At 42.2% G+C, this 25301-nt stretch overlaps 1 protein-coding gene across 11 annotated transcripts in view; it reads right to left on the reverse strand.

Annotated features, from left to right (window-relative positions):
- INVS (inversin) overlaps positions 1–25301 on the reverse strand; it is a 188419-nt gene that overhangs the window by 42909 nt on the left and 120209 nt on the right. For 7 of the 11 annotated variants that reach the window (XM_057720191.1, XM_057720193.1, XM_057720190.1 and 4 more), the window contains 3 exons: positions 18448–19165; positions 6178–6407; positions 5334–5405 (listed from right to left, as the gene is read on the reverse strand). In XM_057720191.1, the coding sequence (XP_057576174.1) occupies positions 5334–5405; positions 6178–6407; positions 18448–19165 (1020 nt within the window). Of the gene's footprint in view, positions 1–5077; positions 5253–5333; positions 5406–6177; positions 6408–17932; positions 17972–18447; positions 19166–25301 lie in introns of those variants that run through there. The other 4 variants (XM_057720200.1, XM_057720201.1, XM_057720194.1 and 1 more) reach the window with 3 other exon arrangements.

Below are 25301 nucleotides of genomic sequence, written 5' to 3' on the forward strand. Positions count from 1 at the left end.
TAGTTTTTGGATGGAATGTCCTATAAATGTCAATTAAGTCGAGATGGTCTAATGTGTCATTTAAAGCTTGTGTGTCCTTATTTATTTTCTGTTTGGATGATCTGTCCATTGATGTAAGTGGGGTGTTCAAGTCTCCTACTATTATTGTGTTACTGTCAATGTCCCCTTTTATGGCTGTTAGCGTTTGCCTTATGTATTGAGGTGCTCCTATGTTGGGGGCATAGATGTTTACCATTGTGATATGTTCTTCTTGAATGGATCCCTTGATCATTATGTAGTGTCCTTCCCTGTCTCTTTTAATCGTCTTTACTTTCAAGTCTAATTAGTCTGATATGAGTATTGCTCCTCCAGCTTTCTTTTGACTTCCATTTGCATGGAATATCTTTTTCCATCCCTTTACTTTCAGTCTATATGTATCCCTTGGTCTGGAGTGGGTTTCTTGTAGGCAGCATATAGAAGGGTCTTGTTTTTGTATCCATTCAGCCAGGCTGTGTCTTTTGGTTGGAGTATTTCATCCATTTACATTTAAGGTGATTATTGACATGTGTGTTCCTATTAACCATTTTCTGAATTGTTTTGGGTTTGTATTTGTAGGTGTTTTCCTTCTCTTGTGTTTCCTACTTAGAAAAGTTCCTTTAGCACTTGTTGTAAGGCTGGTTTGGTGGTGCTGAATTCTCTTAACTTTTGCTTGTCTGTAAAGCTTTTGATTTCTCCCTCAAATCTGAATGAGATTCTTGCTGGGTTGAGTATTCTTGGCTGTAGGTTTCTCTCTTTCAGGACTTTCAGTATATCCTGCCATTCCCTTCTGCCCTGCAGAGTTTCTGTAGAAAGGTCAGCTGTTATCCTTATGGGTTTTCCCTTACATGTTATTTGTTGCTTTTCTCTTGCTGCTTTTAATATTTTTGTGTTTAATTTTCATTATTTTGATTACTATGTGCCTTGGTGTGTTTCTCCTTGAGTTTATTCTGTATGGGACTCTCTGTGCTTCTTGGACTTGGTTCATTATTTCCTTTCCCATGTTGGGGAAGTTTTCCACTATAACCTCTTCAAATATTTTCTCAGACCCTTTCTTTTTTTCTTCTTCTTCTGGGATGCCTATGATTCGAATGTTGGTGCGCTTAATGTTATGACCAAGGTCTCTGAGACTCTTCTATTCTTTTTATTCTTTTTTCTTTCTCCTGCTCTGTGGCAGTTATTTCCCCATTCTATCTTCCAACTCACTTATTCGTTCTTCTGCCTCATTCTATTTATACCATCTAGAGTATTTTTAATTTCAGTTATTTTGTTTTCCATTGCTGTTTGTTTGCTCTTTAGTTCTTCTGAGTCCTTATTAACTGTTTTTTGTACTTTTTGCATTTTGTTATTGAGATTTTGTATCATTTTTACTATCATTACTCTGAATTCTTTTTCAGGCAGTTTTCCTATTTCCTCTTCATTTATTTGGTCTTGTGGGTTTTTTCCCTGCTCCTTTGCCTGCATGGTGTTTCTTTGTTTTCTCATGGTAGTCGAAACTTCAGAGGTTGCTTGTCCCAGCAATAAAGCGGTTTAAAGAAGACTGTCCAAGCCCCACACTAATGGCAGTGTTGAGTGAAACAAATACTAAGTCAACGAAACACATACATGTATAAGACACACAAATACTGAATCCAAAAGAGCATAAGGCACTAGAAAGACCTGACAGAAGAACCCCAGTATGCTATCAGACATTCAAAGAGAAAACCAACAGGAATTCAAAACCAAAACAGAACAAAACAGAAATAAAAGCAAAAACAAACAAACAAAATACCACACACACACACAAACACAAATCCATCGAGATACTGAAGGCTAGGATCAAATATAAAGAGCTAGAGTACCACCAGACAGACTGAAGAGTCTCAGAATGAAATCAGACAATTATACTAAGAACTAAGATAAAGACAAAAACATAATAATAAATACCAAAGCAGTGTGTCATCTGGAGAATAAAGCAAGGAGGCAGAGCAGGCCAATAATATTGCTTATAAGTATATTAAGATGAAATAAACTAAAAAAGGATAGAAGACAGGGCAACAGAAGAGCGTAGTGTGACTGGAAATATGAAAGTACAAAGAAAGAAACAGAAATGTATAAAAGAGATGAAAAGAAGGTAGGAGAGATACAGTCAGCACTACAAAAAAACTTAGCTAGAAATAGAAATATATAAAATGGATAAAAATAAAAATAGAATAAAAAATGTTATAAAACTTGTAGGTCCCTCAGGACTAAGATTGTAATTAATAAAAAACCAAAAAAACCAAAAACTAGAACTGACCCCAGAATGGACCAGTTCAATAGAATTAATACTAATATTTCTGTTTCCTTGGGTTCTCAGCTGTAAGTGTCCTTCTACCCACCTTGGGTTTTTTGTATTCTTCTGCGACCAGCAGAGCTTCCTTTATTGTTTGTCTGTAAGCGCTGCTGTGTGGGGAGAGAGAGGGTACAATAGTGGCTCCTTCCCCTGAGAGTGAGTGAGCAGTGGCGCCCTGTTTGGGTCATGGCGGTTCAGTTGGGTGTGGCGGTGCCTGTTGCAGAGGGACGCTGGTGGCTCAGGTGTAAACAGAACGTCTCCAGAGCTGGGCCACTCTGTGGGCATTTAGCTCTTGGCTGCAGGCACTCTAAGCCAGCCCTGCCTGGGGGCCTTTGTTATCCCTGAGTGTGTTAGCCTGACCCATAGGGGTCCTTCCTCTGTCCATCACAGGTGCTGAGAGAGAGGCTATGCCCATGGCTCCTCCCCCCTGCTTGTGAGTCAGCAGTATCCAGCTGCCACTATGGCCTCGTGGCTCTCTGCGGTAGCCACCCTTTGCTGCGGATTTCTTCCCTCCTGTCCTCTCGGTCCGTCTCCCCACTGCCAACAATGTTTCTCACCCTGAACCAGTTCTCCGGTTCCCGTGCTCCTGCTCCCAGACCCTCTGCTCAGTTGCGAATCAATGTCTCAGTCCTGGCATGCTGAGCCGTGGTGCAGACCCTCCATGTGTTTCTCACTCCCCCCCATCTGCTACAGCTCAGTCGCTTCACCCTCCTTGAACCATCGTAAATGCCTCCCCACTGACCCAAGGAAATTCCCTGTTGGAGAAGGGGTTTCCCCGTCAGATAACGGACTTTTCCCCAATTTGGCAATCTCCCCTCTGTCTCAGATCCCCCCACCCTAGGGTGTGGGACCCGTCCCTTTCCTTTCTTCTCCTCCTTTTTCTCCTTTTTGTTTTTTTCTTTCTTCCCTCTGTCCTACCCCATTATGTCGTGATCTTTGCAGTCCTCTCTGGTGTCCGAGGTCATTTGCTGGTGTTCAGCTGGTTCTCTGTGGGAATTATCGCGTCTTTTGGTGTATTCCTAATGCATCTGTGGAGAGGGATGCACTCCACGTCCTTCTACTTCACTGCCATCTTTTTCTAGCCTGCTTTATTTTTAATGAGATGGGTCCCCAAATTTAGGACATCTATATATATGCACTCTGATCATTACTCTGCTGCTGTTGGTGGGTATGGGTAGTTTGCAGGTGGGTGTAGAAGACTGGGGAGAATGCGATTGTCTGTCTCCTGCACGCATGTAGAGAAACAGTCCAAGGAGTTTGTTACTTTGCTCTATCCAGCTCACTTTCTGCTCCTTTTTAAGAGGTAAATGCACTGCTAAAGTCTCTTCTCCAAGTTGAAGGTTAGGAGCCACAATCTTAAATATTTGACCACGTACAATGGGCCAAACGATGTACTAAAGCTGAGCAGAACAGTGAGCAGCATCCAAAGATCCTTAACTGTATGGAACTCTCAAAGAAAAAATTCTATTCAAGGTAAAGACTAAAATGAATGGTTTGTCCTTCTGGGTTCAGTTTGCCATCTGATTCCACATTGCAGGAATTTACTTATATGCATGTCCAAATTATGCCCATATCATGGAAATTTATAGATATGTATTCTGTATAACACACAGGCTATGGCTAACTAGCTTGCAGCTTTGTCTGACCATCAGCCTTATTCAATGGTTAAGTGGGTATGTGGTCCTCATAAAACCTTTGTCCCCCCAGCTTAAGTTTAGGAAAAGATTCTCTTCAGTCCTCATCCATTTTCAAGCTAGAGTAGGACAAACAAGCCGATAGTTCATACAAGGGCCTAAAAAACTATTAACTATTTCTTTTAACTTGTTTATTCTGTCCTTTAACTGTGAGTCCTTTAACTAAAAACATTTTTGTGCTGCTAAACACCTGCATTTTTCAAGATTTGATAGTCCTGGACTTTTGAAACAAGTAAAAAATGCTCTGATTATCTAATTTTAATATCTGATTATCTAAATGCTATTTCATAAGCAGTTTTATCTGACAGTTGTGTTTTTGAAAATATTCAACTTATTCAAGTATAGGTAGAGGTTATTTGTTTTTTGTTTTTTTTTTTCTTAAACATAGAACCATGGGCCTGATTCCTTTGAAAGTTTCTAATTGCCCCTGATCAGCCTGCCTATATTACATGAGTTGCCCAACTCTTATTAAAGCTTTGGCAGTAATTTCTGTCCCCCCACCTCCAGGTTTCCCCCCATCAAAAACTAAATGAATGTTAAAGTTCACACTGACAGTCATTGTTCACCGTCCCAGCTGCACTGTTCCTGCAGGATGACTGTGGATCGGGGACTGGAGGGAGCGTGTTGCCATAGCCACCCATGAGAAACACTGGACCTGGCATTAACTGCTGACAGCACTGAACTTATCACCCAAATATAATCCTGGCATGAATGAAGGGGCCCTGAGTAAGACACTCTTGTCTGTGGCTAAAAAGAAAGTTCCCTGAGCTGCTCCTGTATGAAAGTGTGCACAGCAGAGCCTCAGCTGGACATGCTATTAAATATTAAACGTCCTCCTTAGGTGGCCCTAAAAGGCAAAAGCCAGAATTTGTGGTCAGGGGACTTCTTCCCATCTTTGGGAAGGAGGTGGAGGATCTTAATGTGAAACCAAAACAGAACAAGAACTCCCAAGGTATTACTTTGAAGAATGACAGTATTTGTATTTCCCCCACCCTACCCCGCCCTGTATGTGAACAAGTACTGTATGTAAAAGTGATCAATAATAGGTGCCAGTTACTGTTTATACTGGAGGTAATGTTCATAGCTTTGGGTTGTAAAAATAACTTGCCTCTTCTGTAGAAGAGATGTTTATGGCAGTGATAATTCCATGAAAGGGGGATGAAAAACATGCAATCCTGAAATCAGTTGACCACTGGAACCCCCTGGCAGTCTGTTCTAATATCTTCCACCTTTGGGGATGAAACAAAAAAGCGAACTGTTTCCCCACATGGTCTCCCCAGTCTGCTTTTCCCATGAAGTGGCTGCCTTACCTGAGTTGAGACCCAGCACAGAATGGGCTTTTGAAGATCTTGTGGGCTGACGTACTTTCCCTTCTTGAGAACCTGAAATCAACCAACAATGATCATCTATTTCTGACCAATGACAGCTGTGGCCTGACCAAGTTCTGAATTCCTTTTTGAGGTGAAGGCCTGAGCTTGCAGGTATCTGCCAAGGTAAATTAGGTATGGTGTGGAAAAAACACACAGGCCTAGGGTCAAATCCAGAGATTTTGCTGCCAGGGCCACAGATCTGTTTGTAAAGGGGTCCTGTCTTAACTCTTTTTTTTTTCTTTCCATTGGGGAGCTAGCCAGTCCTGTTCTCTGAGTTTACTTGGATGGGCACTTTCCAGAGCTGAAAGTGTTTGAGTATGCAGCAGTTCATCTGCTAAACAAGTATGTACTGTAGCGCTTGGATCTAGGGTATTCCCACAGATAGGCAACTCTACTATCAAAGCATAGGGAAGGTCAATGTGAGGCAGGCAGGGTCTGCCTGGGCCTGGAGTCCTCTAAATGGGGAATTTAAGGGGAGAACAGGCAGCAGCCTAGAGAGACTGCAGTGGTGAGGCTTTCAGTCATGAATCCCAGCAGACAATCTCTTGGCTGTAAGGCTCCCTTGGTTGAGATACCAGAATGCCCCATGAAACCAATTCTGACCCAGAATTGCTGGAAGGGAGACACTAAATGTGAGGAGAATTCTGTTGGTGCCTGGAAGTTTAATAAAGTTCCTACCTGAATGGAGGTTTGCCCAATATAATTAAATCCCGTTTCAAATTCTGATGTGACACACTCTGGGGGTGTTTGTTGTAAACTACAAAGTAGCCGGAAGGATAGTTACCATAGATTTGCTTGAGCACCGAGTGCCTGGTGGGCTTGATGCCCGAGCTGCCCTTGTGTGGACTCTTGGTGGTCCTGCTTACTGCCATGGTCTTTGGGGGTTTCAGTTCCAGTTCCTTCCTCCAAACCTGGAGGATCAAAACCATGCACTCTCGGTTCCATCTGTCTGTATCTCTGGTTCCAACCTGCTTCATATGCAGAAGGTGGGTCAGGTGCTTTCTGAGCTGGTAGCTGGTGGGGTCAGAGAAGGGGAGAGACTTCAAGATCATAGTACTGAGAAAACCAATGTTCCTAGAAGCTATAGGAATAGTAGTTGCTGAACTCTTGGGAGATTCATTCAAGCTCCCATTCCTAATTTCAGTGGCAGTATGTTGAATGTCGAGTTCTGCCTTTGTCCATCAGTACTTCTGGAACTAGGAATCAATCAGATTGTCCTTGCCCTCAAAGTGGGACAGGCCAGTATATAAACAAATGCAGTATGAGAAGTACTATATGAGAGCTAGGAGCTTGATAGCTGATATTTGTGCTGGGCTTTCAGGGATGAGTAGGAGCTTGCTAGGCAGGGAAGGGCATTCTAGGCAGGACTGGCATGAACAGAGGTGTAGACATTTGTGCAGGAATGTTAGTAGAATGAGATGTGTGTGAAGCATTATGTATTTAGTAAGGGAAGGAGGATGGGAGGCTGGGCTACACTATGGAAGATGTGTCAGGGGAGCTGAGTTATAGCCCAGTCCATGACAGCACAGCTACCAGCCCCTACCTGACTATAAAGGCTGGCTAGACCACCTGGTAGCTGCATGGCCTAGCAGTGCTCAAGAACAGTGCACAGTAGGCAGAGCTGATCATCCACAGAACAAAGCCAACAGCATTGTTCAGCCAAGGAACTTGGGGAATAGGCCAGCTTGAATCAAGACCACAAACAATGAGTCTTGCCATCTTTGGAACCAGTTTTCCCCACTCTGCCTGGGAAGGGAAAGTAACTCATAACCCCAGCCATTCCCGAATACAGTCTTCAGCCCATTCCAACCAGGGAACATCACCAGAGCACACAAGAAGCCTTGTAGCCCATCCAACAGCCCTTCTTACAATAACACTTGAAGAGAGCACAGCCTGTGGCTTTCCCCCTCTGCAGAATAAAACTGGTGGCTGTGTCTGGTCAGGGAATGCAGTGCAGAGTCTTGCCCAATCTGGGTCCTCAAACAGTGAGTTGTGCAGGCCCTGGGGCCTGTCCAACTGTCCTTCCTACCAGAGCAGGGAAACTAAATCATAGCCCTACCTACTGCTGAGTGTAGTATCCAGTCCTAACTGTCTAAGAAAGCCTGACCAGAGAACCCAGGCAACTGCAGAACCCATCCTACAGCCGCACTTGAGCAGGGAACCAAACCAGCAGTCCTGTCCAACTGTTCTCATTCAGCAGTGGCAGCATGCACCTTCCTCCCCCTGCCCCACAACCTCAGAGCTTGGGCAGTGGCCCTGCCCCAAAAGACAGCAAGCCCTGCCTGCTCAAGTACCTTACCAGCAGACACATCCATAAACCCAAACTGAGCTGACTGTTGAAGAACTGTCTCTGCCAAAGCAAATCTGGAAGTGGAGACTGCTTGTTCAGATGCACAGATGCCAACATAAGGAATCAAGAACACAAATAACCCAGGTAAGCATGATACCAAAGGAAATTTTAAAAAGCTCTGAAAACTGACCTTAAAGCAATGGAGATCTGTGAACTGTTTAACAAAGAATTCAGAATTCTCTTAAAGAAGTCTAGTGAAGTACAAGATCACACGGACAACTTAACAAAATCAGGCAAGCAATGCATGAACAAAATGAGAAAAAGTTCAAAGAAACAAATTGTTAAAAAAAAAAAAAAAGCCAAACAGAAATCCTAGAGCTGAAAAATATGACTGAACTGAAGAATTCAGTACAGAGCTTCAAAGGCACACTTAACCATGGAGAAGAATCAGTGACCTAGAAGACAGGACACTTGAAATTATCCAGTCAGAGAAGACAAAAAGAAAAAATAAGAGTGAAAAAAACCTATGGGACTTATGGGACACAATCAAAAGAAACAATATCTGCATTATGGGAATTCCAGAAATAGAAGAGAAAGAAAGGGATGGAAAGTATATTTAAAGCAATAATGGCTGCAAACTTCCCAAACCTGAGAAGAGAAATGGACATCCAGACCCATGAGGCCAAAAGGACCCCAATAGGTTGAACCAGAGTAGGGCTACACTGAGACACATAAATTTTCAAAAGTCAAAGACAAAAATAATTTTGAAAACAGAAAGAAAACAGAAGTTACAATGAACTCCCATAAGACTATAAACAGATTTCTTGATAGGAACTTTCAGGAAGGAATGGGATGATATGTTTAAAACCTTGAAAGAAAAAGACTATCAACCACGAGTACTATGCCTGACAAAGTTATCCTTCAGAAATTAAGGAGAGATAAAGACTTTCCCAAACAAATAAGAGCTGAGGGAGTTCATCACCAGCACACCTGCCTTACAAAGGGAGTTTTTGAGTAAAGGACATTAATCATTTTGTATTGTAAAGCTCACAGGTAATGGCAAACATACAAAGTTAGATTCTGTATCATGGTAATGGTGGTGAGTAATGCACATACAACTCTAGTTTAAAAGTTAAAAAAGTAAAAATAACCATAACTTCAAAAATCTTTATTGGCTGTACAATATAAGAATGTGTAAACTGTAACATAAATAAGCTAAAACGTGAGGGGGGAGAAGTATAAAATTGAGGAATGCTATTGAAGGTAAGTTATCACTTTAAAATAGGGTGTTATTTTAAGATATGATATTTTAAGATACTTTATGTAAGCTTCATGGTAACCATAAAACCTGTACTAATTACACCAAAGATCATGATAAAGAGTCAAAGCAGACTGATACCCAAAGGCATCAAAATACACAAAAAAGACAGCAGGATAAGAAACAAGCAACAATGGATCAACAAAACAACCAGAAGACAATTAACAAAATGACAGTAGTAAGTCCTTACCTACCAATAATTACTTTAAAAGTAAATGGATTAATTCCTCCAATCAAGATACAGAATTGCTGAATGGATTAAAAAAAAAGATCCAATGATATACTATCTACAAGAGACTCATTTAAACATACACACACACATACACAGACTGAAGAGATGAGGATATTTCAAACAAATGGTAACCAAAAAAAAACCCCCAAAACAAAAAGAAAGCAGGCGTAATTATAATTGTATCAGACAAAACAGACTTTAAAAATGTTAAAAAGAAACAAAGGTCATTACATAATGATAAAGGGATCAATTCATCCAGAAGATACAAGAACTGTAAATATTTATGCACCCAACATCAGAGCACCTAAATATTAATATATAAAACAAAACTACCAGAGCTAACAGGAAGATAAACAGCAATACAGTAGTAGCTAGGGACTTTAATACCTTACACTCAACAATGGATAAATCACTCAGAATCAGAGAAGAAACAGTAGATTTGAACACTACAGACCAAATGGATGTAACAGACATATAGAGAATAGTCTACCCAACAACCAGAAAACACATTCTTCTCAAGTGCACATGGAACACTTTCTAGGATAAGTCACGTTAGGCTACAAAACAAGTCTTAGCAAATTCAAGAAGACTGAAATCACAGCAAGTATCTTCTCTGATTATAATGGTATGAAATTAGAAATCAATAATAGGAGGGAAATTGGGAAACTCATAAATACATGGAAATTAAACAACACTTTCCTGAACAACTAATGCATCAAAGAAGAAATTAAAAGGGAAACTTAAAAAGTACCTTGAGACAAATATGCAAATAGAAACACTACATACCAAAACTTAAAAGATGCAGCAAAAGTAATTCTAAGAGGGAAGTTCATAGCAATAAATGCCTACATTAAGAAACAAGAAAGATCTCAAATAAACAACCTAACTCTATGCCTTAAGGAACTAGAAAAAGAACAAACTGAGCCCAGAGTTAGAAGGAAGGAAATAATAACGATTAGAGCAGAAATAAATGACACAGAAAGCAGGAAAACAATAGAAAGATTTAAAAAAACGAAGTTGGTTCTTTGAAAAGATAAACCAAATTGACAATTAGCTAGACTAACCAAGGGGGAAACAAAGGATTTAAATCAACAAAATCATAAATGAAAAAGAAAACACTGCAACTGACACCACAGAAATACAAAGGATCATAAGAGGCTACTATACTATAAACAACTATATATCAAAAAACTAGACAACCTAAAAGAAATGGAAAAATTCTTAGAAACAACCATCATACCATGACTGAATCAGAAAGAAATAAAAATTCCAAAGACCAATAAAAAGTAAGAAGATTAAATCAGTAATCAAAAATCTCCTAATGAAGAAAAGCCCAGGACCAGCTGGCTTCACTGATGAATTTTACTAAACATTTAAAGAAGAATTAATTCCAATCCTTCTCAAACTCCTCAAAAAAATTTGAAGAGGAGGGAACACTCCCAAACTCACTTCATGAGGCCACATACCCTGACACCAAGGCCAGCAAAAAGAGACTACAAGAAAGCTATAGGCCAATATCCCTGATGAATATAGATGCAAAATTTCTCAATAAAATACTAGTAAATCAAATCCAGCAGCACATTAAAAGGATTATTCCCCATGATCAAGCAGGATTTACTCCTGGAATGCAAAAATGGTTCAACATATACAAATAAATCTCATATTAATAGAACAAAAAATCATATGATCATCTCAAAAGACAGAAAAAGTATTTGACAAAATCAAATATCTGTTAATGATGAAAGCCCTTAACAAATTTGGTACAGAAGGAACATACCTCAACATAATAAAAGCCATATATGACAAGCCCACAGCTAACATCATACTCAATGGGGTAAGGCTGAAAGCTTTTCCTCTAAGATCAGGAATAAGGCAAGCATGCCTGCACTTACCACTCCTCTTCAACAAAGTACCTGAAGTTCTAACCAGAGCAATCAAGCAAGAAAAAGAAAAACAAGCATCAGAATGGGAAAGGAAGAATTAAAATTGTCTCCATTTGCAGATGACATGATTTTATATACAGAAAATCCTAAGACTTCTCTGGTGGCACAGTTGTTAAGAATCTGCCCGCCAATGCAGGCAACACAGGTTCAATCCATGGTCAAGGATGATCCCACATGCCCTGGAGCAACTAAGCCCATGTGCTGCAACTACTGAGCCTGTGCTCTAGGGCCCACATGCCACAGCTACGGAAGCCAAGTGCCCATGCTCTGCAACAAGATAAGTCACTGCACTGAGAAGCCCATGCAACAAAAACCCAACACAGCCACAAAAAAAAAAAAAAAAAAGAAAAAAAATCCTAAGGATGTTACAAAACTGTGAATCAACAAATTCAGTATAGGTGCAGGATACAAAATTGATATACAAAATCAGTAGTATTTCTCTACATTAACAATGGTCTGAAAAATAAAAGAATCTCATTTACAGCAGCATCAAATACAATAAAATACTTAGGAATAAATTTATCCAAGGAAGATACTGATGAAAGAAACTGAAGAAAACACAAATAAAAAGTATTCTGTGTTCATGGATTGGAAGAATTAAAATTGTTAAAATGTCCATACTACCCAAAGTCAATAGATTTAATCCCTATCAAGATTCCAATGGCTTAAAACAAAACAAAACAGAGACTTCCCTGGCGGTCCAGTGGTTAAGACTTCACCTTCCAATGCAGAAGATGTGGGTTCGATGTTGGGAAGCTAAAATCCTACAAGCCTCAGGGCCAAAAAAACCAAAACAGAAGCAATATTGTAACAAATTCGATAAAGACTTTAAAAAAATAGCCCACATTAAAAAAAGTTTTTAAAAAAAGTAGAACAATACTAACATTTATATGGAACCACAAAAGAGCTTGAATAGCCAAAGCAATCCTGAGAAAGAACAAAGCATCATACTTCCTGACTTCCAGCTACACTATAAAGTGATAGTAATCAAAACAGTGTAAGTGGAATAAAAATAGACACAAAGACCAATAGAACAGAATTTAGAGCCCAGAAATAAACCCATGTATAGTCAACTAATATTTGACAAGCAAGTCAAGAATACCCAATGGAGAAAAGACAGTCTCTTTAGTAAATGGTGCTGGAAAAATTAAATATTCACATATGAAAGAATGAAACTAGACCCCTATTTTACACCACTCACAGAAATTAACTCAAAATGGATTAAAGACTTAAATAAAAGACCAGAAACCACAAAACTCCTAGAAGAAAACATATATAAAGGTATATAAAAGGGAACTCAACATCACTAATCATCAAGGAAATGCAAATCAAAACCACAATGATATCACTTCACACCTGTTAGAACAGCTGTCATCAAATAGACAAGAGAAAAATGCTAGTGAGAATGTGGAGAAAAGGGAACCCTCAGGCACTGTTGGCGGGATTGTAAATAGGTGCAGCCACTATGGAAAACAGTATGGAAGTTCCTCAAAAAATTAAAAATAGAACTACCGTATGATCCAGCAATTCCACTTCTGGGTATATATCTGAAGGAAATGAAAGCAGTATGTTGAAGAGACATCTGTGTCCCTATGTTCACAGCAGCATTATTTACAACAGGTAGGACATGGAGACAACCTAAGTGTCCACTGATGGATGAACGGATAAAGAAGTTGTGGTATATATATATATCCACACTCTGGCTGTAGAATTTATTAACTTTTAGAAAAGACAAATACATCATTTTTAGACATAATCTCCTTGCTTTTCAATACACTTTGTGCATCTGACAACGAGCTTTTGTATTCCTTCATTAAAAAATGTTTTAGGCTGAGCTGTGAGCCACAAATGCACAGCTGTTTTCACTTCTTCATCAGAAGTGAATCTTTGTCCTTGTAGGGCTGCTTTCAGGGGACCAAACAGGTGAAAGTTTGATGGAGCACGATCAGAACTATAGGGAGGATGCTTTAACACCTCAAAACCAAGTTTTTGCAGAGTGTTGACAGTGTGGGTAGAAGTGTGCGGACGTGCACTGTCATGCAAGATCACAACACCCTTGGATAACAGTCCTCTGTGTTTAATCCGAAGTTTAGGCTTCAGCTCTTCAATAAGCATCTCACTGTAATGAGCACTGTTGATTGTTAAACCTTTTTCCTGATAATGTTCCAATACTGGCCCTTGAGAATCCCAGAAAACTGTGTCAATTTTCCAGCTGATGGTTGACTTTTGAACTTTTTCTTGGTCGATGATTGAGGATGTCCATTCCATACTCTGTGGTTTACTCTCAGACTCGTAGTGATGAATCCATGTCTCATCATCAGTAATGATTCTCTTTAAGGAACTTTCACCTTTCTTAGAGCATTGGTCCAAATTTTGTTTGTAGACATCCAAACGCTTTTGTTTATGCTCTTCCATGAGTTGTTTCAGTATCCATCTTGCACAAACTTTTTGAAACCTAAGTCTGTCATGGATTATTTCATAGGCAGAGCTATGGCTGACTTGCAAACGATTTGCCACATAATCTACTGTCACTCATCTATTCAACAGAATCATTTCCCGTGTACGCTCAATGTCAGCTGTGGACGTGGACGGGCGTCCTGCTCCTTCTTGATGGCTAACGCTTGTGCGACCTTCCGTGAACTTCTCTATCCATTCATACACACTTCTTTGTGTCAAAACACTTTCTCAATACTGTGCACAAAGTCTTTGATAAATAACACCACCAGGTACACCTTCAGACCACAAAAAACGAATCACTGCACGCTGCTCTTCTTTCATGCAAATCACAAGTGGGGCATCCATGTTTGCTCACACCGCAGTTACAAATGAACTGATGTAACACATTCACACCTGCACAGCAGTGACTGGGGAGACTGTAGCCTTGAATGGAAAGCGCTGATAAGACAGTGCAGCCAACAGAAGTTTTAATATAACTGGAGAGTGGATAATTTTTGACTCACCTTCGTGTGTATGTGTGTGTGTGTGTGTGTGTGTACACACACATAGACAATATATTATATATACATACAATAAATATTATTCAGCTGTAAAATAAAAAGGAAATCCTGCCATTTGCAACAACATGGATGGACCTTGAGGGCATTATGTTAAGGGAAATAAGTCAGAAAGAGTAAGACAAATACTGTTTTAGTTCACTGACATGTGAAGTCTTCAAAAACAAAAAACCAAACTCAGAAAAAGAAATCAGATGTGTGGTTATCAGAGATGGTGGGTGAGGGGAGGGGAACTGGATGAAAGTGATCAAAACACACGTTTCCAGCTATAAGACAAGTACTGGGGCTATAATGTACAACGTGACGACGGTAGTTAATGCTGCTTTATGGTGTATACGAAAGTTGTTAAAGAGGAAATCCTGAGTTCTCATCACAAGGGAAAAAAACCTTTTTTCTTTTATCTGTGAGATGATAGATGTTCACTAAACTTACTGTGATAATCATTTCATGATGTGTGTAATTCAAATCATTATGCTGCACACCTTAAACTTCTACAGTGCCATATGTCAATTATACACAATAAAAACTGGGGGGAAAAGGCTAACAGAGCCAGGAGAGGCCAACATTCAAAATCGGTGCTGTCTGGTCCAACAGCCAAATACTGCCAAGGACCTGGTCTGTACTCTGTTGTTGGTGGGGATGATCAGAGGTTCTTAAGAATAGTGGCAAATGGGGCTTCCCTGGTGGCGCAGTGGTTAAGAATCTGCCTGCCAATGCAGGGGACACCAGTTCGAGCCCTGTCCGGGAAGATCCCACATGCCACAGAGCTACTAAGCCTGTGTGCCACAACTATAGAGACTGTGCTCTAGAGCCCGTGAGCCACAACTGTTGAGCCCACGTGCCACAATTACTGAAGCCTGCGAGCCTAGAGCCCGTGCTCCACAAGAGAAGCCACCACATTGAGAAGCCTGTGCACCGCAACGAAGAGTAGGCCCCACTCTTCGCAACTAGAGAAAGCCCGAAAGCAGCAACAAAGACCCAACACAGCCAATAAATAAATGAATAAATAAATAAGTAAATTTATTTAAAAAAAAAGAATAGTGGCAAATGGAAGAGGTGAATCTTACTAAGATCACTGTGTTGGAGGGCGGGGCCTGGGGTGGGAGAGAGGGGAGGGGCACCCGGATGACGGCTGTATTTACCTCTAGTGCTTTTCTGATGGTGTTTACTGAGCACAGCTGTTTTGGAGCCGTCCCATGGAAAGCCGCCCCAGTGTTCATTATCTGTATCTGATTAACTACTCCTGGTGAGCCTGTCGGGTGCTGCAGACAGCAGCAGGCCCTGTGCCTGATGTTACAATACACCAAATGGGACATAACCTTCCTCCCACGTGCTCCACGCTCCTTGCAGGGTTTGGTGCAGCCCCTCCCTCCCGCTCTAAAGCCTGATTTCAGTTGAACTACATAATTCTTCCTTTCTTTTCGCGGAGTATGACAAACCATGGCAGTCCTTTACTAGAACAGGTACCATATCCAAAAAGCCAGCTACATAGGGAGAAGTGAGAGTTACGGAACAACACAGCTCTTCCACACCCCCTGCTCTGCGGACAGAGGACGCGTTGGGAAGCCCAGGTGTTGGCTGACGCGGTAGCAGCTCTGGCTCTCAGGGAGCTCAGCTACCACCTCATCGACTCTGGTACGGAGACCGAGTCTGTGTCTGATGGTCCCACATTCTCAAGGAGGACATGCACTCCGGGTTTTATGAGAGTCCGAACACATCCAAATCATCCCTTTCAGCCCTGGGAGCAGGGCTCTTGTTACCGTCCAGCCTATCCTTGCTTATTGACCTCAGAACATGCTGGAGAGGAGCTGATGGGAAGTGCCTTACACAGCAACTCTTCTTTGCCCCAGCAACTTTCCAGCCCAGCCCAGCCCAGCCCGTCCTGGATCTAGTTTCAATCCTTAAAATAGTCAAGTTTTGATTGGTAATAAAACGTACACTCTAAGACGAAGCTTCATTTTCTCTGGGCCCCAGGTTCAACCTGCTTACCCCGCCGTGTGTTTTCCAGTCGGCCTGCCTCCCCTCCGGGCACATCTCCTATGTCGGCGGCCTGTGTTTCTGGGCGCTCGTGTGCCAAGCCCTGCTCCCTAACCCAGCCCTCGGTGCCCCTGAGGTTTGCTGTCGGACACCACACACCATCCCCAGATGGCACTTTGGGCTCCTGTACTTCAAATGGAAGACATATATGGCTATAGCAGAATCAATACAATGGTTTTTACTGTCACCGGATACAGGACGTGCCACAGTGTGCAGCTTCCCCAGAAGCCCTTTGGGAATGGATGTCCCAGGACAGAATCGCACAGCGGTGCAGCCAGAGGGGGCCTGGGTAATTGCCTCCCCAGGTGGGCACACAGACTGTGAATCCACTGTTCTTGGGGGGGAATGACTGAAGGCTCATTTGCTGCTACGGACACTTACTGACAGGACCTATCAGCTGCTGACTCTTCAAAGGACAGTCGGACGGGGAGGCACCGCAGCTGCGGAGCAGCTGTGGGGCCTGACGTGGCAAACCTCGCGGGCTTGTTTGGATCCCAGGTTTCAGCTGACATGCTTAACAAAAAGTTCCTCTGGGATGGTAGCCAGTGCACGTCCTGGCAGAACGCCCCAAGGCGGGGGAGCAGGGGCCCTTCCCATCCGTGGCTTCAGAGGCCGACGGTCTCAGGTGAAGGCCATCACTGGCACTTAGGAGCTCTGTAACCTGGGTGGCAGGTTGATGAATCTCTCTGTGCTTCAGCTTCCTCATTTGTGGAATGGGGAGAACAGTATCCCCAGTATTCTATTCCTCACCGGGTTATTGTGAGGATTAAATGAGTTAATACATGCGAAACTACTTAGAACAGTGCCTGGCACAAGCGCCTGATGAATGCAACTACTAGTATTAATAACAGTAAAAACATCTCCCGTAAACAACATTACCTTGACGCCTGGGAGACCACCCAGGCAGCCTGCTTTCCTCCAGCCTTTCTGAGGCGAAGAGCGCGAGGCCGGCCTCCGCCTCCATGATTTTGACCACAGCAGACACTACCTTTACTGAGAATGTAAGGGAAAGGCCTCTGGACTCAAGTAAGACACAGCTTCGAGTGCTGGATCTGACCATCAGGACAAGTCTTCCTTCCTGAGACCGTTTGCTTGTCTGAAAAACGGGGACGCTAATCCCTATGATGGTGGCTTCCTGGCGTGGTTGGGGGAGCAAAGGGGACCAGGCACGAGATGACTTTGTAAACGGCCATGAGCTTGAATAGACATGAGGACGCACTACAGTGAAGGCCATGCCGGTCGCCCGGCTCTGGGTTAGGAGACTTTGGCATGATGGTCCCTGAGGCCTCTCCCTGAACCTCACGAGATACTCAGCCTTCCCTCCGCCAATGTTAGGGTCTCTCTGGCCCTTTTATCTCCTGACAGGGGCGTTGATATGCGGCACACCTGCACTCGCAGTGATCTGCTTGCTTTGTTCCCCCATCAAACTTCCTCTCTCCGGAGACGGAGACCACATGACTCCCACCTGTCAGTGGTGAGTCCAGCCCTCCTCTGGGCCTGGTCATCACTGAAAGGCCTAATCTGGATCGAGGCTCTAGTGGGGCCTGCAGTGTGAAGGAGATTATGAGATACGTGAAAACTTGCAGCAAAGGACTCCTCCAAGCTTCCCCTGGCGGTATTCATCTCAGTATTTCAGGAAGCCTCCACCACTACTCCCAGCACCTACCCCACATTCTGACCTTGGTCGATGCTCACACAGGTTTCTGTGATAAATTTCAGTCACTCAACGCACTGTATCTAATTCCTGGGTAGTAAAGAAGGAAAATAAAATAGCTTACATGTGTAGTGCTTTAGATTTTACAAAGCTCACATCTCACTCTAGCAGCCTGTCTCATAAACAGGACAGGTGTGGCAACTGTTAAATCTCATTTTACAGAGGAGGAAACTGAGGGTCATGGAGGCCAAGTGATTTGCTCAGGGTCAGATAACCTGTCAGAGCTTCACCTGAAACACAGGCTTCCTGGTTTTTTCATTCACACAACAGGCTATCCTGGGTGCTTTCCTATCTTTCTGGGTAAAAACACCTTCCAAATAGCTTACCCAATGTAGATTACTAAGATCTACACGTGTATGAATCTCATGGGTGGGCTCAGTCAAATTGGCCTTGTCGTGCCAGCACATGGAATTCACTGGAAAGTACCACAGAGCACAGGGGCTGTCATGTCAGGGGGATCAGGACAACCACAGAGCCAAAGATGCTGTGGCAGCCCCTCTTCCTACCTTCTCCAGGCCCGCTGGATGACCGCCGCAGCCTTGTTCTTTCTGCGAAACAGCTCTTTCCTGCTTCTTTCTCTCTGGATTATCTGCAGCCGCAGCTCTACAGGGAGAAGGTCAATATTCACACGCTGCCCAGAGAGGGGACCAGGTGCCAGATCAGTCTCCTTAGATAGCTGAGCGTCCTCGGACAGGGTGGATGTCCCCAGCTTCCTGACTCCTGACCTCAACACCTCTGCGCTCGGTGGCAAATCTGGGTAGGTCCCTCCTGCGAGCTTGTCCTGCGTCACTGTGTTTCTTGGCGTCCGGTGGTGGAGAGGACTCTGCCCAGCATGGACCGCCTCCCCCTTGGCACTGCCAGGCCGGCTGGACCCAGCCGGGGAGCGCCTTCCTCCTCTGAGCTCCTGGCTGCGCCTTTTCTGAGAGGCACGTTTGGCCTTGGGTGCTGCATCCTGCCGCCGGCTGGGCTTCCAGTGGCCATCCTGCTGCGGAAGGCTTGCAGCTGCCCGACTGGGGTCCTCTCTTTCCTCATCAGGCCCAGCCCCCCTGACACAGGGGGGCTGCTTCAAGGAGCCTTTCCCCTTGCCACACTGCTGCTCGCCAGCTGTCTCACCTCTGGACTTCTCAACAGAGGAGACTCCTGGATGTCTGTTTCCATCACTGCCTTCGCTGGGGCTGAAGTGGACACAGGCAGATCGGCCTTTGGAAGGTTCTCTGGATATTTCTTGGGGAGACAAGGAAGAAGCGGAAGAATCTTTATTGTCCAAAACTTGTAGAGTGGGACACTTCTGCTCACTTGTTCACATAATATATTCGGACTTGTCCTCTTGTATCAACATGATAGTGCTGATTATGATTAGGAAAAAATTGTTTAACTTCTATTTCTAGCAATGGTGGGTTAGATAACCTGAAAGCCTTCCCCTACAAATACCTAGAAATGCTGGCTAAAATATAATAAACATTATTTTTAAAGCACGATAGTGCCTTCAAGAAAATACAGGAAACTCCTGGGGGCCAGAAACAAAGAGAAACCTGAGAACCTGAGCACTAAGCTCATGAGCTGATGCAGTGACTGTCAGGCAGGTGCTGGTGGTGAGGTGCGCAACACATGGTCTTACTAAATAACCGGTCATGTTTTAACATCCAGATAAGAACAGAAAATGAAGCCCCGCAGGCAGAAAGTTAGCTGGAAACAAGACCCTGCATGAAGCCAGGGCTCTTGAGGTGCTAGACCCTTGGGAAATGATAGTCCAGATAAAAAAACCTGCTTCCCAGCACTGGAAGATGACAAGGAAGTTTGTCTCAGCCTAGGTTCTGGGTGGGGTAAAGAGTCATCCATGAGAATTTGAGACCAAAGTGCTGTGCTTCACATGGGTTTGGTATTCATTTATTCTCAACTCATGGGAAAAAATTAATATAAAAACTAGTCTCAGGATGGTGGTATCGCAGGGTGCCTCACAGAAGCAAAACACAACATTGCTTAAGGGTGACATGCCCTCAACTCAGGCTGCACAGAGGGGACCTCCTGAAAGTAACACAATCCCAAATTACAAAATACACAAGGAAACAATCTACCATGAGGGATAGTTAACAGAGAAAATAGCAAGATTAGATCAACAAGAGCTTCAGCTAATAGAACAGTGCATATGCACACCCCCCCCACACACACTCATTAAACACATAAAAGAAATTTTAAATTTGAGAAAAGAATATATACTTATATATATTTGAATACAACATATAAACTGAAATACAACATATAAAATGAAAATTTTAGTCTCAGTGTAAAAAACAGTGAAGAAACTTCTGCTTCTATAATTGCGGAATTAAAGCATACTCACCAATAAGGACAACAGAAAAGTTAAACAAAATATTACAAACCACCGTTTGAAGGCATCAAAGAGCTAACAAGGCAGAAAAAAAATATGGGGCCAAGATCCAAGAGAATCAGGTAACCAGGAGATGAGCAAGGCATCTGGGGCTACATATCCTTAGGGAAATAAGCTCCTCGAGGTTTGGAGGACAAAGCTTGGAGCCCAGATCTTGCCAAGAAGCACTGCTCTACACTGGGACCCTGGAAGCCTGTGTCTTAGGAGAAAAGGTGACTGGAAGTGGACTGACACTTTGCAGGGACTGAAGCCCCACTCTGCATAATCTCCGCTCTGGAAACTGGATTAAGGTAACCTGGGATCGCTTTTGCTCCTGAGTGCCTGACAGAAGCCAACGTGAATCCGCCCTGGAGGAATTACTATCATGCTAGGCTTCAAGTTATTTCTCTAATTTTTTATATTCAGTGGTCCAGTACTCAGTGAAAAATATACAGGGAGATGAGATGACAAAATTGAGAGAGAGAGGGAGGGAGAGTGAATAGACAATAAAACAGATACACAGGTTATCCAGATAATGTGTTTTCAGAAGCGGACTTCATTCCTAAGTGCAAAAGAGCATATAAACTATACTAGAGTCTTCATGTAAGAAAGAAGAGGATATAAGAAAATATATTTGTATCTGCTCATTTGTACAAAAGAAATAGAGAAAGGATAATCCAGAAGCTGAAGAGATTGGATCCCTATGGGGATGGAGTGGGAAAGGGATAGAAAGAAGAGGGAAATGGAAACTGAGCAGCAGGATGAGAAGGGAGCACCACTTCTCGGAGCAAACCTTTCTGTATAGCTCTGACTCCTGTAACCATTACAATGCTTCACATACACCAAAACAAAACAAAATAAAAACCCAATTAATTAAAACAACAAAATACCACTACACAATCTACTAGAATGGTGAGAATCAAAGACACTGACACCGCCAAATGCTGGTGAGAGTGAGAAGCAGCAGGAACTCTCATTCACTGCTGGAGGAATGCAAAGCGGCACAGACACCTCAGAAGACTGTTTGGCAGTTTCTTATGAAACGGAGCATATTCTTGGAGTTCCCTGGTGGGGCAGTGGTTAAGAATCCACCTGCCAATGCAGGGGACATGGGTTTGATCCCTGGGCTGGGAAGATCCCACATGCTGCGGAGCAACTAAGCCCGTGCGCCACAACGACTGAGTCTGCGTTCTAGAGCCCACGAGCCACAACTACTGAGGCCGTGTGCTGCAACGACTGAAGCTGTGCGCCTAGAGCCCGTGCTCTGCACCAAGAGAAGCCACTGAACTGAGAAGCCTGCGCACCACAATGAAGAGTAGCCCCACACTATCCACTACTAGAGAAAGCCCACGCACAGCAATGAAGATCCAACACAGCCAAACAAAACAAAACAAAACAAAATAAAACAAAACAAAGCAAAACAAAGAAAAACAAAACAACCAAAAAAACGGAGCATATTCTTACCATACAATCCAGCAATCCTGCTCTTTGGTATTTCCCCAAATGAATTAAAACCTTCTGTCTACCCAACATCCTGCATATGGATGTTTACAGTAGCTTTATTCATAGTTGTCCAAACTTGGAGGAACCAAGATGCCCTTCAGTAGGTGAACAGATAAACAAACTATGGTACATCCAGACAATGGAATTTTTTTTTTTTTGGCTGCATTGCACAGTATGTGGGATCTTAGTTCCCTGACCAGAAATTGAACCTGTGCCTCCTGCAGTGGAAGCAGGGAGTCTTAACCACTGGACCACCAGGGAAGTCCCCAGACAATGGAATATTATTCAGCAATAAAAAGAAATGAACTAAAAGGAAATGAGCTAAAAATGAAATGTGTACCGAAAAGGAATGAGCCACCAAGCCATGTAGAGTATTATTAAGTGAAATATCACTTAACTTCCATGACTATTACTAACGCATATTACTAACTGAAGGAAGCCTCTCTGAAAAGGCCATATATTTTACGAGTCCAACGATACGACATGCTGGGAAGAGGCAAAACTATGGAGACACCAAATGGATCAGTGGCTGCTGGGGTTCAGGGAAGAGAGTGATGCACAGGCAGAGCACTGCAGATTTTTAGGGCAAGTGTGATGGTTTATTTCATGTGTCAACTCGACTAGTTTAAGGGCTACCCGGATAGTTGGTAAAACATTATTTCTGGGTATGTCTGTGAGGGTGTTTCCTGAAGTGATGAGCAGTTGAATTGGTAGTCTGAGTAAAGAAGATCACCCTCACCAAGGCAGGTGGGCACCGTCCAGTCTGTTTATGGCCTAGACAGAACAAAACGGTGGAGGAAGGGCGATTTTCCTCTCTTTGGTTGAGCTGGGACATCCACTTTCTCCTGCCCTTGGACACAGGTGTTGCTGTTTATCAGGCTTTTATACTTAGACCAGGACTTAAACTGTCAGCCCCTTGATTTCCAAGCCTTTGGACTCTGACTCACAGCATCTGCTACCCTGTTCTTAAGCCTTGGGACTCACTGAATCACACCAGCTTTTCTGGTTCTCCAGCTTACAGATGGCAGACTGTGGGTCTTCTCAGCCTCCATAATCTAGTGAGCGAATTTCTATACCAAATCTCCTTTTATGTCCATCTGTCTGTCTGTCTGTCTGCCTGTCTATCTCCCTATCTCTCTCTCTCTCTCTCTCACTGGTTCTGTTTCTCTGGATACCCCCAATACAGACAGTGAACCTATCCTGTATGACACGATGTAGGATACAAGTCATTATACATTTGTGAAAACCCACAGAATGTACTATACCAGGCATGAACCCTGATGTAAACTGGACTTGGGTTATAATGATGTGTCAGTGTAGCTTCATCAGTCGTAGCAAACGAGCTACTCTGGTACAGGGTGTTGATGCTGGGGGAGTATGTGCGTGTGTGGGGGTGGAAGTACATGGGAATTCTTTGTATTTCTGCTCAATTTTGCTGTGAACTGAAAATTGCTCTAAAAAGTAAACTATTAAAAAGAAAAGAAAAAAGAAAAACAATGAAGAGACTGTTGATATTATTAGATACTAATAACTAGTAATAATAAAAATAATGTGATTTGGGTATTAGTAGAGATAGATCAGTGAGAAAGAATAGAAAGCTAAAAATGCTCCCATACGTGAAAATAAACAATAAAGATGGCATTTTGAATTTGTGGACACTGGAGGAGATAAGATGCTCACAGGCCCTGGATATGACCCCAGAGAGGGATGCTGTGCTCCTTCAGAAGCTTTTATTCACAAGCCTACTGCCAACGCTGCAGCTCCCGATTATTCCATGTTTATGGCTGGAACGACTGCTTATTCTCTAAAAAGAAATCATTCAATCCCAACCTCACTATATAGCGAATTAAATATTAAATATGAGATAGTAAAATAAAAACATATGTGTTTATTAGATCTTAAAGTGGGAAAAACCTTTTCTTAGCATAAAATGACAAAGAGAAAAATCTCAGAAGAAATAAGGAAACAGCATTAAAAGGTAAACAAAAAAGTTCATTATATATGACAAGGGTTACTAACCTTATTGTCTATAAGAGCTTTTAGAAATATTAAGAAAATGAAAAACCAATATAAAAATTGACAGAAGACATTAGTGAATAATCCAAAAAATAAATACACAAAGACAATAAAAATATAACAAAATTCCATCTTACTAGCTAGGATTCAGTTGTTTGGAGAGAGTTTTTTGGTTTTTGCTTTTGAAAGGGTGAGACAAGCTTCTGCAACCGTCCTTGAAAGAAATTTGGCAGCATGTTTAAAGAGCCATAAAAATTAGAGACATACACAAAAATGTATGTGAAAGGCTGTTTAACTTATATGTCCTACAACACAGGCCTGATTAAACAAAGCATGCTGTATTCATAAGCTGATATGATACTAAGCAGCTACTAACATTTTTGTTGAAAACAAAGAAATGATGTAAGAATATCTCAGGACAGGATGCCCACAATTTTCTGAATTAAAAAAAGGTTCTAGTAGAAGGGTCTGTATAGTTGTTTATTTTAAGATTAAGGAGGGTTTTTACTTTCTTCTTTGTTCTTTTCTATGATTTTAATTTTTCGGTGATGTACATTAACTAATTTCATAATTACGAGAAAACATCATTTTCTGTTTAAATAAAAAGTACCCAGCTACCAAAAAAAAAAAAAAAGAACAGCAATTAGATCAGCTAGCATGTGGGAAGGAATGCAAAATGGAATAAAAATAATAACAAAGAAACCTAACACTATTACAAATAGATCAGATAACCACACTAAAACGTGGAGAAGAAGGGAACTCACACAAGTAACTTTGTAAAGCCATATTTTGGCTGAGTACTGTAAGACCAAGGACAAAAAGAAATGTATGTAAACACTGTGCTCTAGTTAATAAATTTATTTCTCACAGGAGTATGGGTTAGCAATTCTGAATCTACTTTATGTGTACACTAGTATTGAAGAAATAAGCACATATACCACAAATAATGGGAGCAGATCTTTCACTTGGAGAAAAAAATTTCAAGTAAAAAAGATAAAAGCTAGAATAAACTCTGTGGTGTTGAATGGAATTGGAGGTATCAGTATGAAATCAGTGTGTGTGTGTGTGTGTGTGTGTAATACACATATACACTAATAGATGCACTAATAGATACAAATATTTCTCAGTTTTCTCTGCTGAAAGGGCTTAGGAGCAATGACAGTCCAATAGTAGTATACACACCTAGCACTCAGATCTTGGTTTCTAATATTATCTCTAACAAAAGGAACCAGGTTCTTTGGAGAAGTGGTTGATTCCAGGGCTTTGCGTAGGGGAGTAATATGATGAGATTTCATTTTGAAGGGACCAATATGCTCACAGAGAGGAAAATGGATCAGGGGAGTCAGAGCAGATAAGAAAGACCAGTTAGGAAGCTACTGCAAGAGTCCAAGTTAGAGATAAAGGTAAGTAAATATTAGGTAGAGTATGTGGTGGTGGTAGATGAGAGACAGAGAATGAATTTAAAAGATACTG

Source organism: Hippopotamus amphibius, chromosome 2, assembly GCF_030028045.1.
Source record: "Hippopotamus amphibius kiboko isolate mHipAmp2 chromosome 2, mHipAmp2.hap2, whole genome shotgun sequence".
In the NCBI taxonomy this organism is placed as follows: domain Eukaryota; kingdom Metazoa; phylum Chordata; class Mammalia; order Artiodactyla; family Hippopotamidae; genus Hippopotamus; species Hippopotamus amphibius.